This window comes from Pinus tabuliformis, chromosome 8 (genome assembly GCF_031772625.1).
Source record: "Pinus tabuliformis cultivar Carrire ecotype Pingquan chromosome 8, CPIR1, whole genome shotgun sequence".
NCBI lineage: Eukaryota > Viridiplantae > Streptophyta > Pinopsida > Pinales > Pinaceae > Pinus > Pinus tabuliformis.
In genome coordinates this window covers 1,171,768,919-1,171,786,700 of record NC_142294.1, presented here as the reverse complement: position 1 = coordinate 1,171,786,700, position 17,782 = coordinate 1,171,768,919, and the positions used below count along the sequence as shown (strand labels likewise).

The following is a 17,782-nucleotide window of genomic DNA, read 5'->3' as shown; positions in this document are numbered from 1 at the left end:
ATGTTATTTGGTTGTTAATTTCCAACAATTAAATTTGAAAGTTTATGTGATTTCCTAGTAGTTTCCAACATTAGATTAGGATAGATTAAGGATTTAATTCCACATATATTTTGTTTGCATAATTTTGCAAACTTGGGTTCGATAATTTAATGTTAGAAGTTTAAGCATATAGTTTTCCCAACATTTTTGGTGTTGTTTTCAGGGAGGTGCTAAAATGATAAAAACCTAGTTAGGTAGATTGCCTTTAAATTAATCAACTTGGGGGAGGATAAATAGTAATATGCAAAGATGCCCTTACATCTGAAAAGGGTTCTAGCCCAACACATCCACTTTGGTGGGTTTCTCCAAAGCCTTGATTGTTCCTTTTATGCAAGTGTGGTGTGATTTAATTTTGCAATTTGTTTTAATTCATTGCTTTGGTTTTAATTAGTTTCAACCAATTTTGGCTGATGTAAAATACCCCCATACACTAATCCATGTGCTAGATAAGGATCAACAACTAGCAAGAATAACTCATGACTGATTGGAAATTTGAATAATGTTCCTTCAAAAAATCTCTCAAATTCTAGCAACAACTAGAAAACTCTCTACATCTCAAGAAGAGAAAGTATTGGGGGTGATAAAAACATATCTACCTCTTCAAGGGTGATAGAAGAATGAAAGATCCATGAGCCACCTCTACAAGAAGATATAGAATAATTCTTTGATCATCCTTTTCAATCTGCAGACGAGACTAAAGAATCACAGACTGAATTTGATGGAGGGAAACCAACATGCCTATCAAAAGATCTAGCATATGTACTCAAGAGGTTAGCTATCCAATAACAGAAGATCTTGACGGCGTGATAGAAGAGGACATGCAAAGTGGATAGAATGAGAAAGAGAGCCAAAAACATCATTATTATATGAATGTCAGTTCCAGATGACCATCAGATCAAAGCTCCACTCTCTTCTTCAACAACTCTTCTTATCCTATCATCCAAAGCAATTGATCTCTCATGCTTTGTTGTACATTAAAGCATACTTATTAAACCTAAGTATGCATATATTTTATATCTTGTTACACCCATGATTTCACTATAAATATTCCTACACTTGAAGGAGAATGCTCTTTTCCTAATAGGATAGGATAGTATAATAAATAAATGAATAAAATAGCAAAGTTAAAAAATAAGGCTAGTTATGAAAACCAGGTAACTAGCACAACTAGACATGAGTCTTGCTTGAAAACCAGGCAACTGGTGAGTAAGGTTCATAATAAAGTTATGCAAGTTCATGTTGGTTCCAATGGTTCTTCAAAATCTTTTTGGTTTTATGTTCGAGTTGGTTGATGTGGGATTCCTTAGTGCCCACCTTTCAATAGATCTTGTCCCATTGACTCCAACACCTTATCTAGGACCAAGATATAGATTCTTTTGAGTGCCTTGGTGTTTACATACATCAATCAAAAACCTCCTCACTAACAATAAGGGATTACCTCAATGTCTCTTGATTGTTATATCCTATAGGTGACTCGACTTCAACACATTTACTTGTACCTATTGGAATGCACTCTTTCACCTTGACACTCATTGACATCAATGGTGATTTGTTTCGCATTGACTTCAACATGTCTACTTTTACCTGTTGGAATGCACTCTTTCACCTTGACACTCATTTACATCAATTGTGAGTTGTTTCATATTGGTTAATGACATCCATTAATGGTCAGCAAATGATTTCTTTCAATGTTCAACCTCAGCGAAAATTATTCACATAGATATAATTTTGCTAAGATGTGGATTTATGGTGAAGATATCCATTTCCTATTTACAACAACAATCTGCAATTGTGTGCTAATAAAAAAAAGTGGGGATCCAATCTCTAGCATCAACTTACAATCCTTTAGATTTTCAGATTGATTTCAACATGTTATAACAATTAAAAATACTTAAGAGTTCGCAAAATTTAATCTAGTATAAAAACATAAAAAGTGGTACCATAAGACCTATAAGTGATCTTCTTACTTCCCAGTGCAACTATTCAACAATTTTTAACTCAAACCTTCAACATCAAGTCAACTACAACCAAGTATTGGTGATTGAATTGTTCTTGTGGCAAAGATATATATGATCCACTTTTTATCCATTATAAACAAAATTATTTCTTTTTATATATATAAGAAATCCTCTAGTACTTGTTACCTTATTTCATTCCATTTTCCTTTCCACGCCCCATTCCTAACCGCATACCTCATAGCCTATTTGGCATTTACCTCAAATCATTCTTTTATGATCAAAAGTCTATGGTTAAAACCAAAATTTTACCTGTACCTTTGTCCTTAGTCATATTACCAAGTATTATAATACCAAGTGTTATAATACTAAGTGTTATCATGCTAAGTATTTATATTATGTCTATGACATCTAACACCTATGAGACTACCACATTCCTTGTAATGATCATAGATTTAGTGATTACTCCCAAGCAATAAACTTTAGAATCGTCCCACAAATCAACGCAACATGTGACCTATAAACCACATGCAATTCGACCTTCCATCACTCCATATGACTGTGAATTATCAATTCCCAAATCGAGCAATCATAGTTGTATGTGTCATTGGTACGCCTTAACACAATTGAGGTCCTTTTTCGTGGATTAGATCGACCAATTCGACTATTGTAAATATCGTTTGGATGGCATGGTTTCTAAGCTAAAATAGAAAGGAACTATTGACAAAGGAAGCTATAGTAAGGTTTGTAATTTGAAGCAACAAGGCATTGGTAACTACATGAGATTTAATTGTGTGTTCGTGACAGTCGAAAGTGGTTGATAGGAACGGACCAACTGTAAAGGCTCTTGAAACCCTTCCAGAATACAATGCATGCCAACAATTGTTTAGTGCACTAGAGTGGCAAGGGTTTCTTACCCGATTTCAAGGGTATAATGACTAGGTTGCTTTGAAATTTGCACAAAGTTTTGATAGGTGTATCGCTGATGTTGGTAATTTGGTAATGAGCTTAATAGAGGAGATAGTGGCCCATGCCACTGTCCTTCCTCAAATTGGAGAGAATTGATTTAAGAACAAGCCATTAGATAGAAGCACCTGCAATCCATTTTTAAAATTGGTGCATCACAATGTAGATTGGGAAAAAGGAGTACCGAGGGTATGACTCAAAGACAAATGGGTGAAGCCATTGCTAATTCTACATAAATTTCTAACTTGTGAGGAAGGCTTCTGAGATGACTCGAACTAAATGAGGCTTCAACATCCTCATAAATGTTACAGGGCTCTCCTAAATGAGTTGAAGAGTGACAACAATTTTTATAGAGTTCATTTTTGCAATTTTGTGTGTCTTGCATGAGGACGTGCAAGGAAATTCATGTGGAGGAGATGTTGGTCTCCAAAATTGTGATCTCTAGCTATCTATTTTCTTTATTATTTCCCTACCTTTTGCACCCATTTTGCCTCAAAAACCCATGATTTTGACCCCAAGTACCCTTAACTAGTGTAATGAGGTAACAATTACTTATTATATTGAAATCCTATGTTTTTAATTAGATTTAAGTAGGTTTTTGAGATTATATTACTAGTGATGGATTTGCAGTTCACTTCCAGTACCTATAAGAGGATTTCGATACCCAAGAGTTACAAGGTCATCATATACCATATGTATTATCATCCAAATAGGAATTTGACTCATGGATTTCAAAGGTACAACTATTAACATGGTCCTTGGCATGTGCGCAAACTCCTTCGAGTAAGCTCGAGATCAATCCAAAGCATAGATTGGTTTTATTATATGCAGACTATTGGCGGGACTCATTCCTTTAAATGACCAAACCCTATATGGCTATGGAAAACCATACACATAAGATATGGTTGATCTTTGTGCACCTATGTTCAACATGACAAAGGTTTCAAAGCTTAGAAAGATTTTCCTTCTACTATTTCAATTATTTCTAGAGGCCTTGTTCCTGAGATAAGGGAATGATCCTCATTCATGTAACTAGCTCCTTGAAGGCAAAGTTCAATGTATTATATGTATATATAGAGCCAAACAATAGTCTGATAAGCTAGTCGATATCAAGATAATGTTTAGACTCAGTTTTAGACTCTTTAAAATTGTATTTTCATGTGCCATGTGTTAGCAGGCCTATCGTAACATGGTTTTGGTTAATACAAACTTGATTTGGTCCATGTCTTCATTGCGATTTTCCTCTCTCTACGATTGTAAGTTAATCAGGTGCTAATGGTGGGAAGGGCCCCTCACATGGCTGTGTACTTGTTCTTTATTTTATCAATTTTTTTTTATATATGGTTGGAAGGTTTACCTTTGGATATTTTTGATTTCCTATAACATTATATTTCATTGATCTATGTTTTGATATTTATTGTGTTTATCAATGTATGTGCAAATACATGACATGGTAAAGTTGTGCATCCCATTTATGAGCAATAATAGCATATGACTCTCAAATCCAAGATCGATTTGATACTGTGTTGAAGTCTATGTCATATAATGCTTTGCATGTCTGTATTTGTATTAAAACCATTCTTCTATTCTCAGATTTGATAAAAGTATTAACCCTTTGGAAACTGACCAAGCATTTTATTAGGCATTTAAGTTGAGTAGTATTATTTTCATTTGATTTGGCTCCTTTGGTTTTCTATAAAAACTCACATGATATCATTAACCTCGGAATTCGATTAAATACACTGTCATCAATGTGACAACATTATGAGATTAACGAGAATGTTCTGAGTTTTGTGAAACAATATTGACTTCTATATTGGGAACTCGATGCTTTAGAATTCATTTGCAACACTTACACCTTAATCTCATCCTCAAAGATTGATATGTCATTTGAATGAGTTGAAATCGATATGCTTATAATTTTGTATGCTTCAGTCTAATCTCTGGTTTGAATAGCAATACATTTTATTGCGAAACTAGGGTTTAATTGTCCATGGTCAAGCACAATTACTTTGTTTTGATAACACTTAATATTGGGTGTGCTATTGAATTATTGTTCTGAGTGTGACTTATTAATAATTGAAGTATAGTGATTTTGTAATTATTATGTTGGAAGTATTGTGACATCATATTATGTGTTTTTATTATATCTTGCATGGCTTGTCAAATAGTATTAGCAAAGAGTTACTAAAGGATCCATATTAAATCTCTTTCTTGAGCAAAACAATAGGTTGTTTCATTTTAGTACTTTTATCTACGATATGCCTTGTATTTCAATTTCCAGTATTTGAATTCAGGGAACTAAGAACCAGAACTAGAATCCTTTGATCCTTCAAATCTAAAATACTATTGAATGCATAAAAACTGTCTCATAGAGTGAAATATTGCATTCCTAGGCTTTGCCAAGGGATTTAAGACAAGGACTAGCAAACAATCTTTAGTTCTAGTGTGTTTATCAACATTCAACCTTTTCTTAAGCACATGTTATTTGGTTATTAATTTATAGTAGTTGAATTTGAAAGTTTATGTGATTTATTAATATTTGCCAACATTAGATTATAATAGATTAGGGATTTAATCCCACATATACATTGCTTTCATATCTAAGTTTACAAACCTCGGTTCAATAATTTAATGTTGGAAAATTAATTATATAATTTTCCCAACAATCTAGACAAGTTTTCATTCTGGGCTTCCGTATACATATGCATATCCCTTAGGGGGACACGCAAGAAAAGAAAGCATGAAGGTATTGATTCCCTCACCCCCAAGTAATTTATCTCTTTTTCAGACCTCTTCTAGCCTTTCTAGTGTTTTTCAGGTTCATGGAGGAAAAAACCTAGTTGGTCATAATGTTATAGACATTTTTGGGCACTACAACCCAAATCATATATGTCCATAAACCAAGGGCTCCTAAGTCCCTAAAAGTGTTGTTTCACACCCTAAAGGAACAAGGTCAGATGATTACATAATCTCCCAGAAGTTCTCCACAAAAAACTGCTCAGAACTGGTCAAATCTGGACCATACAGACTACCCAGTGCAGAAGGTGCGATGCATCCCACCTGCCCAGAGTAAAAGGTGCAATGCATACTGGATAGCTCTTCTGCAGGGTGCGATGAGCGAGAGTGGACAAATGGCAGAGACAGTTTGCAAGGTGGTTCGACATGGAATCTTCTAGAAACTTCTCCTATGACACTTGCCTCTCTGAATTCGCCCAGGGATGAGTAAGAGATCATCAATCTCCAAGTGGAATCAAGAACTATCAGAGAGAGGACACTAATCAAATCTCAGAAGCTGACTCACCTCCCTGCAATCATCTATATATGGATCCCTCATCCCAAAGATCCAGAGGCTGGAATTTTGTATCTTGTAAGGAAGTGCTGCTGGTTTCTTGGTGTAACATCATAGTGTTGGGTGATCTACGCTTTTCATGAGGTGAAGAAGGGATTTCTTGCTGAGAGGATGACGCTGGGTCAGAACAATTGGTTGTAATCCTCTTTGCTATTCTTGATATTAATAAAGCTATTCAAGTTTTCCTCCACATTCTTGTATGATTGATGATATATGCATTTGTGTGGTCAATATATACCTGGTCCTATATTGTTTGTGATAGTAGATCTTTGTTCTTGGATAGTGTTATGCTGCTTTGATTCCGCAGGTGCTCTTTGAAGCTGGGTAGACGAGGAAGCGAGTGGCAGAGATCTATCAGAAGGGAGAGGAAGCAAGCGCAAGACAGAGGTTGGTCTCCTTTGTTCCCCTCTTATCTACTTCTCATAAAGGAAAACGAAAGTAGTTTTAGTTTGTTTGTTTCTAAGATAGCTACAAGTCTTAGTGGAACTAGCAGCTCTACATAGACACTAGATTTCCCGATAACAAAATGGCGACTCCGCTGGGGAGCGAATAACTTGTTTGATTTTTTATACTTGTTTGTTTTATAAACTTACAGATGGAACCTGAAGTCAAGCCAGCTAGCCTTCGAACTGCATTTGCTATGCAAGTGCAAAGTAGATCAATGCTGCTTCAGTCTATCTCCGGGTTTTGTTTATAAACTGAACAATTGATTTGTAAACATCCTAATTGCCCTTGTGGTGGCTCTAGTAACCTCCTTAGATCTACCCCTGTGATTTATTTACTGATTATCACTTGCTCGGCCTAAATCCCTGAACTATGTTGCAAACTGTGATCAAGAACTGGATCAAAAGTCTCGCACTGTACCATCGCACCCTCTCTTCAAGGATATCAGTATGCATCGCACTTCCCATGTGCAGTAGGTGGGATGCATACTGGAATCCCTGTGTAACAGGTGCGATGGTCAGAGAAGGCTAATTTTGCCTCCAAACTTTGGTTTTTCTTCACTCTTTTCAGGAGTTTTGCTGTCTGTAGTCAGTATACCTCTGTGGAAACCCCCTTCCTAGCCATTATTCTGCCTCCATTGTGCAAAGAACTGTAAATTTTTATATGTATTGTGAGCCATTTTCAGTTCTCTTTTGCAAAGAAGTAGCGTAATTGAACTATCGTTTCTTGATTTGGAAGTGTCGCAAGTGTCGTTTTCAGTCATAGAAGAGAATCCGATTGTTCTTGATAGTCGATTACACTGTTACTCTTGTATTTGATTTGAACTAGTAATTTTTCAAGTGTCGAAAGCAAGTTTTCAATTCCAAATCGCAAAGTGTCGTCATTGTCTTCATTTTGTCTTGAAAAGAAGCTTGTTAGTAATGTCGCTTTGAAAAATAATTCAGATTTGCGCTTAGCTTTCTTTTTATCATTCACACATTGAGAAGGCTGAAAACAAATACATGCATGTGCATTTGCATTTAGACTGTTTGTTGGTTTGATCTAGGACAGTGCATATAGTGTGTGCTCTCTGCTCTATGTTGAAAGAATATCGTCTCTCTTTCTTTAGTAGCTAGGATTTTCATTGCAAAAAGAAGATTAAACGATTGTTTATCATCTTAGATTGCATTTTAGGAATTGTATATCTACATCATGCGGTGAACCTAAAATGCAAATTTCTTAAACAAGATCAACTGTAAAATAAATTTAATGAATCTAAAAACGCTTTGGAACCTAACGCACAACATTTAGAAGTCTAGGCTAGAGACATATTCCGGCGTCGTAAAGCCTGGTAACTGTTGTTTTCATTGCTGGTTGGGTGATTCCTCCACTTTGAGACGACAAGTGCCAGTACAGACTTGTGCTCCCACGTACCGTCGAGTATATATTGGGAGACCACAATAGGCTATATCCTTTATCCATAGGAAGCCGTGTCTGCCGCCCTATCGATCACAATGCACTGAACACAGTGTTCGAGAAGATTGACTGCCGTACTGTAAAAAGTATTCTGCAGTTTTACGATTGGTTTGGTAATCCCTCTGTCTAGACTTCCAGAGTAGTCTCTTTCGTTCCTTTTCAGACTCCTTAAAGGAAAAGGTCCATCTGAGCACTTGTCACTTCAAGCTCATTAAAAATCGAAGGCGACTAGAGTCATCTTTTGTTTTTTCTCGACTCTTAAAAATTGAAAAAACAAGTTGTGTCAAAGCGTCTAAAATTTATTTTAATCAGAATAAACGTCACCTTTCCTATGTTGGTCTTAGGTTGAGAAAAATGGAGTCCACCAACCAAGGATTTCCCCTTGGAGGAAATCCTAGTCCTTTCTCCTCTTGGGGAGATGTTGGTGCACCCCATATGGCCACATTGTCGCTTCCAGGATTGACAATCGGCCTGCCCGTATGGCTCTTCTCGACCTTTGTCGTTCAGAACACCGTGATTCCTGAGCAATCAAGTCAGCAACTAGACGATACCAAAGCTACCCCCCAACCTTCTACTTCGTCCGATTCTCCCTCTCCTCCTTCCTCTTCGCTTGATGGAGCTGGTAAAGCCAAAAATCAAGTAACTAAGAAGGAGAAGAAGGGGAAGGAGAAGAAAGAGAAGAAGAAGAAGGAGCCAAAGGCGAAAAGGGGCAACCAGGCATCATCTAGTGAAAATCCACACACTGCACTGTCAAAGCCTAAATCTCCATGTGTCATTTGCAAAGGAGATCACTATCATCGAGATTGTCCTTGCATCCCTCGGATCTTAAGGGACTGGTCTCCTCGTTTGCACAATCCAGTGTCAACAACCTCTGATGATCATGTTGAAAGTACACCGTCAACTAGTGAAAGCAAAGTGTCGGGACAGAAAAGGAAAAGTAAATTCCCTTGTAAACTGTGTGAAGGCGATCACGCCGTCCACCGTTGTCCCTTCCTAGACGAGGCTAAAAGAGTTTTGGACGACCGTCTGGTTTTACCGTTACGGCTTCCTCCTGGATATAAGAAACTCTTGCCAAGTCCATCACTAGTTGAAAATCTGACTGACACACCATTGTGGTCGGTCGAAGCATCTATCATTGAAGATAAACCATCTGAATTCACACCAGACGAAAGTCAAAAGGTCGAGGCGACAGTTGACCCGGTCTTGCCTTCAGAAGGTCCATCTTCAGATGATACAGTCACCGGAGAGAACAAGAACGACACCGTTCAAATTCTCTTCGTAAACACAGACTCCGATGAACATGGGGGCAGTCTACCCATTCCTTTACCGCAGGAAGGAAGTTCGTCAGAGTCATATCCGGCTGTCTATTCGGTCCCACCTCCAAGCAACCTAGTTGTTTCCTTCGATTGGAATCTACTAGGCAGACCCCGTTTACCGGCTAGTGTACCATTTCGAATCATTGCACAAATATACAGAATGGTCATGGCCGGTACCATCATAGATGAAGGGGCTTCTGTGAGTATCCTTTCCTCAACTTCTTGGAAAGCGCTTGGTTCGCCATCGCTTTTGCCTGAGATGAGAAATCTAACAGGCTTTGACAAAGGAACCAATCGACCGTTAGGGATCCTTCCCAATGTGCCGATAACATTGAGAAGGAAAACCGTTCACATGAACGTAATGGTAGTCCAAGGACCCCTAGATTATAATCTACTCCTGGGACGTGACTATATTTATTGCATGGGAGCCATTGTCTCCTCGCTCTTTAGAGTAATGTGTTTTTCGCATGAAGGAAGAGTGGTCAAGCTCGTAGACCAGCTTTCATTCCCTGGCTCACACATAGCAAATAGTCAAATACCATCCCTGAATGGTCTTTTCATGCAAGGAATGTCTCATCAATCCCCAGTCCGTCCACCTGATGAGCGCGAGTGATTCGGGAGGACATGACTGAAACCCAGGGGGCATGCACCCTGGTCTGTTTCGGCAGGAAAACCTTGGGCATAGGGTAGGTTTCCGCAAAGGATATATGACTGGTTTATGAGATTAGACTGGAATAAGATTCCTTCATCAAAGTTATGTGAGTGGAGGCAAGTTGCGCCACTCACCTTTGTTTATTTCGGTAGACATCGCCGAGGAAGTGTTTTGTCTGCAGTGCGGATGGAACAATCTTTGGTAACCTGGAAATTTTTCGCTATACCTGGGGGCATGCAAGCGAAGAGCGACCATTTATTTTTTAAATTTGTAGGTCCTCTAACCCTTTAAACTCGTAGGATTGGTCGTTTCCTAACTTGCATAAAGAAAGGATGTGGGGCAAAGCTTTGTAAGGTGCAAGCTCCATAAAAAATGGCATCTTAGATGAGACATCCTTATTATATGACTGGATCGAGCAATTTTTATGTGGAGTTCAAGCTCATTAAAAATTAAACATAAGAAATGAGCAAATGTTTCCCCCAGAGTTTAAGCTCATTCATTTAAAAATGAACCAATTTTCGGTAAATAACCATCGTGAATGCATTATCATCAAACTTTGAGCCTTGGTCGTGTTCTCATCATCACCTCCACTCTGTTTTGGCCGATCATTCACCTCCATTTGATTGTTTACCCTTTTTGAGGAATAGCTGCGAAGAGTGATCCTATTAGCCATCCTTGTGACACTGCCGTGATTGGAAAATTCCAAAACTTACTTGGAATCAACGGCTACCCGAATTTATCACTCGTTCCTCGAAAAACGAGTCTCCTTTAAGCTCTTTTCATCTGACTCGTAAAATATGAAAAGATTGCCGAGCAATTAGCCTCTCCAGCTCGTTAAAGTGACCGAAAGTGCTATCCCTCCTTTAGATTTTAATCTTTTTGGACCTGAGGGATTATTACACAAAAAGATCGAGCGCTTGTTTTGTTCGGCTCGTTAAAATTACCGAAAATTCATCCCTTTTGTATTATTTTATACTTTTTCGGACTTAAGGGATTATATGACGAAAAAGGATTATTGGAGTTTTCTTTACGTCCCTTTTAGACTCTCTAAAATTGAAAAGGACCGAGTTATCTTTGTCGTTAAACTCGTTAAAACCGAATAGCGACAAACTTGTCCATACAGACAAGAACGAGTTTCACTATCGCTAGGCTCGTTAAAACATAGCGATGGGTTTGCCTGAAGGGAAAATTATAGAACAAGCATATGTTATCCTCCTCAAGCTTGACAAAAATAAAGAGGTACTGGTCAACAGTGACTGGGGAAAAATTGGGAAGAAAACTTGAAGAAACTTTGTTGGTAGCAAGTCGCTCTTGAACATGACACTTTCACTCCGCATCCGAGTCGGGTTGGGTTGTTCCGTTTACTGATCATATCACCATTGGTCCATCACACCATCCACATTTGGGGTTAACGCTACCAATCCATCATGTCAGTGTCGCCGGTATGTTCAAGAGAAGTCGCTCAGAGAATTCACCTGTGTCTCATCCACTACAATACATTCACGCTCCATTCTTTCATGACCGCCACCCTGAACCTTATATCATCAGATCGTTTTCACCTCCATTAAAATCATTTGCTCCGTTCCGTGTCGTAGATGTGGGATTCATTAAGGCCCTCCTACGACGGATCGCTTCTTGTCGACATCAGCTCATTATCCAGGAAGTCGATCTAGGAACAACCCTTTCAGTACTTTGAAGCTTGCATGCCTCAATGGCAAGTTTCTCACTTCCGATGACAGGTTTACATCAATGGCCTTCGACCGAAAGATTTTGCGTGGTGTTCGACACCAAGTCCCTTTTTCACACCACGTGAATTGTACTATCGTACCTTGAGGGTCATCATCATTATCGGTGATTCCTCTCACGCCTGTTAACAACTTACATCACTGGCTGGTAATCAGGCGATGTCTTTCCATGTTCGACTCCAGAACATCTATCACATGGATCGACTTGTACTTTGAGTGAAGATCGAACGAGATTGAAGACCCCGGATCTATTTTCATCCATCCGGGTTGTGATATATATTCAGGAAAATAAAGACATCAAATGTACATCACTGCTGCATAGATAATCATCCAATCTAAGGGATGATGGCTCTACCAGAATCATCAGTCTGCACACAGACGATTTTCTGTCTTATGTACATGGAAATGAATTTATAAAGCTGAGCATGGGAATTCTCGCCTCAGCTAGATCATGAAAATATTATGAAGATAATGTATTGTATTGTATCTTATTACAGGTCACCTTCCAGCTCGGAAAAACTTCAGATCCTCATGATAAAGCATTTCACCCGACATCAAAAGATTAACGACCTCATGCTTTAGGGGGCAACTGTTATAGACATTTTTGGGCACTACAACCCCAATCATATATGTCCATAAACCAAGGGCTCCTAAGTCCCTAAAAGTGTTGTTTCACACCCTAAAGGAACAAGGTCAGCTGATTACATCATCTCCCAGAAGTTCTCCACAGAAAACTGCTCAGAACTGGTCAAATCTGGACCATACAGACTGCCCAGTGCAGAAGGTGCGATGCATACTGGATAGCTCTTCTGCAGGGTGTGATGAGCGAGAGTGGACAAATGGCAGAGACAGTTTGCAAGGTGGTTCGACATGGAATCTTCCAGAAACTTCTCCTATGACACTTGCCTCTCTGAATTCGCCCAGGGATGAGTAAGAGATCATCAATCTCCAAGTGGAATCAAGAACTATCAGAGAGAGGACACTAATCAAATCTCAGAAGCTGACTCACCTCCTTGCAATCATCTATATATGGATCCCTCATCCCAGAGATCCAGAGGCTGGAATTTTGTATCTTGTAAGGAAGTGCTGCTGGTTTCTTGGTGTAACATCATAGTGTTGGGTGATCTAAGCTTTTCATGAGGTGAAGAAGGGCTTTCTTTCTGAGAGGATGACGCTGGGTCAGAACAATTGGTTGTAATCCTCTTTGCTATTCTTGATATTAATAAAGCTATTCAAGTTTTCCTCCACATTCTTGTATGATTGATGATATATGCATTTGTGTGGTCAATATATATCTGGTCCTATATTTTTTGTGATAGTAGATCTCTGTTCTTGGATAGTGTTATGCTACTTTGATTCCACAGGTGCTCTTTGAAGCTGGGTAGACGAGGAAGCGAGTGGCAGAGATCTATCAGAAGGGAGAGGAACCAAGCGCAAGACAGAGGTTGGTCTCCTTTGTTCCCCTCTTATCTACTTCTCATAAAGGAAAACGAAAGTAGTTTTAGTTTGTTTGTTTCTAAGATAGCTACCAGTCTTAGTGGGACTAGCAACTCTGCATAGACACTAGATTTCCCGATAACACATAATGACTTCAAACATCTTATGACTTTCTAGGCATTCTGGCCATAAAATATTATTGAGACAAATCATTCAAGTTTGATTCGACCCCCACTAGAATAATTTTTTTATAATTCACATTATTTTACACTTGGTGCTGTCTATTATTCCAGACCAGGGTGAGGTAGACAAGCTTACTTCTAAGAGGGGGTCTCCCCACTCGTAAGAGGTCATCAAAAAATCATTTGATGTTAAGTGTTGTAGGACTCCTCTAGCAGAAGAAGCCATAATCATTAGCTGCACTATTTTTTTTTTAAACTGGAACGGTTATGTTTTATTGATAGAAAACAGGTTGGGCAGAGCCTAAACAACCATTACAATTTTCAGAATTTACATTAGCTCTCTTTCTACTTAGGGGATGATTGCCATAGTCGATGTTTCTGCATTTATGCTGATCATTCCGTCCTGTAAAGTGAATCCAATATTCGCCAATCTGTCTGCTTCCTTGTTTAATCCTCTGAGAATGTGAAAGAATTGAACCGGTGGAAAGTCTTTTAGAATTCTGGTCACTCTTGAAAGCTGTTTGTTTAGCACCGGGTCCTTGAGCCTTTTCTTGTTTACCATCGTTTTTATCAGCAGTTCTGAATCACCAAAGATTAGAATTTCTTCTGGATTTCCTTTTCTGGCCATTTGGCAGGCTTTCAAGAGGCTAAGAATTTCAGCTTGATTGTTGGTTTTCATTCCAAGACCCCAACTGAAGTCGTCTTTTTTCCCATTCTGAAAGAAGATCACCCCTCCTGCTCCAGACCTCCTTGGATTGCCTTTTGAGGCTCCATCGAAAAAAATGGTGCACTTGCCCTGAGATTTCCACCACTGCTGGAAGCTATCCTCTGATTCTCGGATCTACCATTTTCCCTTATGCATTGGGCGGTTGAGTGCTGGAAGACTGGCCTTTCCTGTATAAGCATCCAACCACACCCTTTTTTCGGTTCGCAAGGAGTTGTCGCCTTTGACTGAGGAGTGGTTCAAAGTTTCTAAGAGGAGATTCTTTGCCTGTTCCACCACTTTTGCTAAGGGAAATTCTGTGTTGTTAAATATTATTTCATTCCGAGCTAACCAAAGTTTCCAGCAGACATACTTTGGTGCAGCTATCCACACCTTTTGCCAAATTGAGTTGCTGACTATACTGAAGGGATATCTGTCATTCCAAGAGGAGAACATGGTGTCAATCGTGCTTTGAGTTGGAGGACACACGTTCAGCCCGGTGAGGAAGAAAGACCAGACCGCCTTTGCAAATTCGCAGGCTAAAAACATATGATTTGCAGTTTCCAAGGCTCTTTTGCAGAGGACACATCTATGTGGTCCAGCTATGTTCCTCTTACACAAATTATCTCCAGTCAGAATTTTGTTGTGGAACAGAGTCCAGAAGAAGAAGTTGATTTTGGGAATGCCGAAGCTGTCCCAAATCTGCTTCCACACAGATTCCGGGTGTGGCGAATCCTTTTTGCTCTGCATCTGATAATATCCTTGGCTAGCTGTGTATACTCCGGTCTTACCCCAACCCCAAACGTCTTCGTCTTCTGTGTGCACCGGGGAAAAGTCAGAGATTGCGGCTTGAAGGACGTCTAGCTGAGCATTTAAATGTTCAGGGATTCTGGGGAAAGTCCAACGTTGCCAGTTCCCTTTTCTGTCCCAGCTAGAGATGTCCTCGATTTTCCTTATGCCTTTTGACTGTAGCCAGACTCTTACCTCAGTAATCTCGTGGTTTTCTGCTAGAGGGCGATGTCCCATAACACTGTCTCTCCATAGCTTTGTATTTTTGCCATTACCGGGGATTCGATACAAGTGGGATCTGAAAAATTCAATACCTCTGTTACACAGTTTCCAGGCCTGCGTTCCTTTTGGGGATTTCTCCGTGTTGTAGGTTTTTATTGACTGATTTTTAAGATATTTCAATTTAAAGATCTGACTAACTGGATGAGAAGGCTCTGCGTGGATCTGCCATAGTAACTTACAGCCCAGAGCTAAATTTTCATGGACAGGGTCACGGATTTGAAGTCCACCTTCTGCCAGCGGACGTTTCACCATATCCCAACTTATTAAATGAAATCTGTTGGTGTTTCCTCTCCCACCGTTCCACAAGAAATTGCGCATGAGTCTGGAGATTTGATCTGAGATTAGTTTTGGAGCCAGCATGAGAGATGCTTGGAATGTGGGCAAAGCCGAGAGGACTGATTTTATGAGAGTTAATTTTCCCCCTGAGGTTAGCCAGAATCCTCCGCACGCAGTGATCTTCCTTTTAAATTTCGAGATAACTTCCTCCCACAGGTAATTTCTGTTGGAGCCTAGTGTTATAGGAAGGCCCAAATATTTTATTTTTTCCCAATCTGCATGTCTTGTGTACCCCAGATCGTTTGCAATTGTCTCAGTCTTGTGTTGCTCTGTGTTCCACCCATACACAACACTTTTCCTCTCACTTACCAGTGCTCCCGAGATGCTACAATATTTCGGGAGTATGGTTTTGAAGGATTTAGCTATTCTTGGAGAGGCCCCTCCGAGCAATAGTGAATCATCGGCGAAAAGTGCATGGTTCACAGGGTCTATGCCTTTCACAATTCTGATCCCTGGTAGACAACCCTTTTATTTGTCCAAAGTCAGTTTTCTGCTCAAGGAGTCTGCCATCAGAATGTAAAGAAAGGGTGAAAGGGGACAGCCCTGTCTCAAGCCCCTGGTGGCTAAAAAGAAATTAGCAGGTCTACCATTTATCATGGGTGCAATCCAAATCTTCTCCAGACATGTTTTGATAAGATTAATGAAGTCCTGGCTGAAACTAAAGGATAAAAGGACCCTGTACAAGAAGGAACGATTAACTCTGTCAAATGCATTGCACATACCAAGTTTTATGAGCATACCTTGTTCTTTGCGTGAGTGACTGGAATGCAGAGCTTCCTGGACTTGAATGACATTGTCTAGAATGTGTCTTCCTTTCACAAATCCCCCTTGGGCAGGAGATATTAATTTTTGCAAAAGGGGTTTGATTCTATTCGCCAGCAGTTTGGCCACAATCTTGTAGGACGAGTTACACAAAGAGATTGGTCTGTATCTGTCAAAAGAGCTTGGGCTTGCTTCCTTTGGAATTAGGGCGAGGAAGGTGGAATCTATCCCGCCTCCAATCTTTGCCTTCCTCATGAAACCATGAACCATTCTAATGAGATCAATTTTAATTAGCTCCCAACATTTTCTGTAAGAGTGGATTGAAAAACCGTCAGGCCCAAGTGCTTTGTCTGGCTCCATGGACCAGACAATGTTTGCAATCTCTTCTTTCGTGACAGGGCTCAAGAGAGTGTTGTTGTCATCTACGCTGACTAGATGTGGAATGTTTGTGAGGAATTCTGCAATATCCTCCTCACTCCCGTCCTTTTCTGCACTAAGAAGGTTTTGGAAGTGATTCACAGCAGCTTCCTTAATTTGTTCAAATCCTCTGCATACCTGTCCCCTAGTTGTGATGATTTCTGCAATGTGGTTTCGCGAAAGACGAGCCCTGTATTGTCTGTGAAAATATTTAGTGTTTCTATCCCCAGCTTTGAGCCACAAGCTGCGGGACTTAATGCGCCAATATTCTTCCTCGCTTCTAAATGAGTTATATGTTTTCCTTTGAGCAATTTTTTCATTATCTAGATCCATGGATGAGATGTCTTTCTCTTCCATTTCCACTTGGAGATCATCTAGCTAGTTGACTGCATCTTTTCTCTGACTAATGGGAGTGTTTGTGACTTTCTTTATCCATTCTTTTAATACCTTCTTAGTATTTTTCATTTTTTGTTCCCAAATGTAACTTGGGGAGCCTGGAACTTCTATTCTCCATGCAGTTTGAACTGTTTCGTGGAACCCTTCCCTTTCTACCCAAAGAGGGCTGAAATGAAAAGGAAGGGGGTCGAGGTCTTCTTCTTCCTTTAAGAATAATAAGATTGGCTTGTGATCTGAGGTTAGTTTAGGAAGAATCTTGGAGAAAACAATTCTTTTATCCATCATAATAGAACTGCTGGTAAGGAATCTGTCCAGCCTTGCAGAAATGTGGTGTTCCCCTGCTCTATTGTTAGTCCAGGTGTATTCTCCTTTCACTGGTTTGAAGTCTACTAAGTCCCATTGTTGGATGAGGTTTTCCACTGTGGCGAGGAAGGGGTCTCCTCAGAGAGGTCCCTCCTCTCTTTTCTTTGGGATCTAAGATTATGTTCAGGTCTCCTCCTATGACTATATTCATAGGATTAAGTAGCTCTAGATAGTCCGAGAGTGTTTTCCAG

General features: G+C 39.5%; 1 protein-coding gene across 1 annotated transcript; it reads right to left on the bottom strand.

Moving 5' to 3' along the window:
* Window positions 1–14,384: 14,384 nt before the first annotated feature.
* LOC149239527 (uncharacterized) lies at window positions 14,385–17,189 on the bottom strand. Its single transcript, XM_089369888.1, has 2 exons — window positions 16,394–17,189; window positions 14,385–16,105 (listed from the first exon to the last, which is right to left on the bottom strand). The coding sequence occupies exons 1-2, from the start codon at window positions 17,187–17,189 to the stop codon at window positions 14,385–14,387; spliced, it is 2,517 nt and encodes an 838-aa protein (XP_089226014.1).
* Between the last annotated feature and the right edge of the window lie 593 nt (window positions 17,190–17,782).

Coding starts and splice junctions, on each gene's coding strand:
- LOC149239527 (XM_089369888.1), bottom strand. CDS start 17,189: ATGGAAGAGAAAGACATCTCATCCATGGATCTAGATAATGAAAAAATT. Junction 16,106..16,393: donor TCACTCACGCAAAGAACAAG/GTATGCTCATAA, acceptor GTTGTCTACCAG/GGATCAGAATTGTGAAAGGC.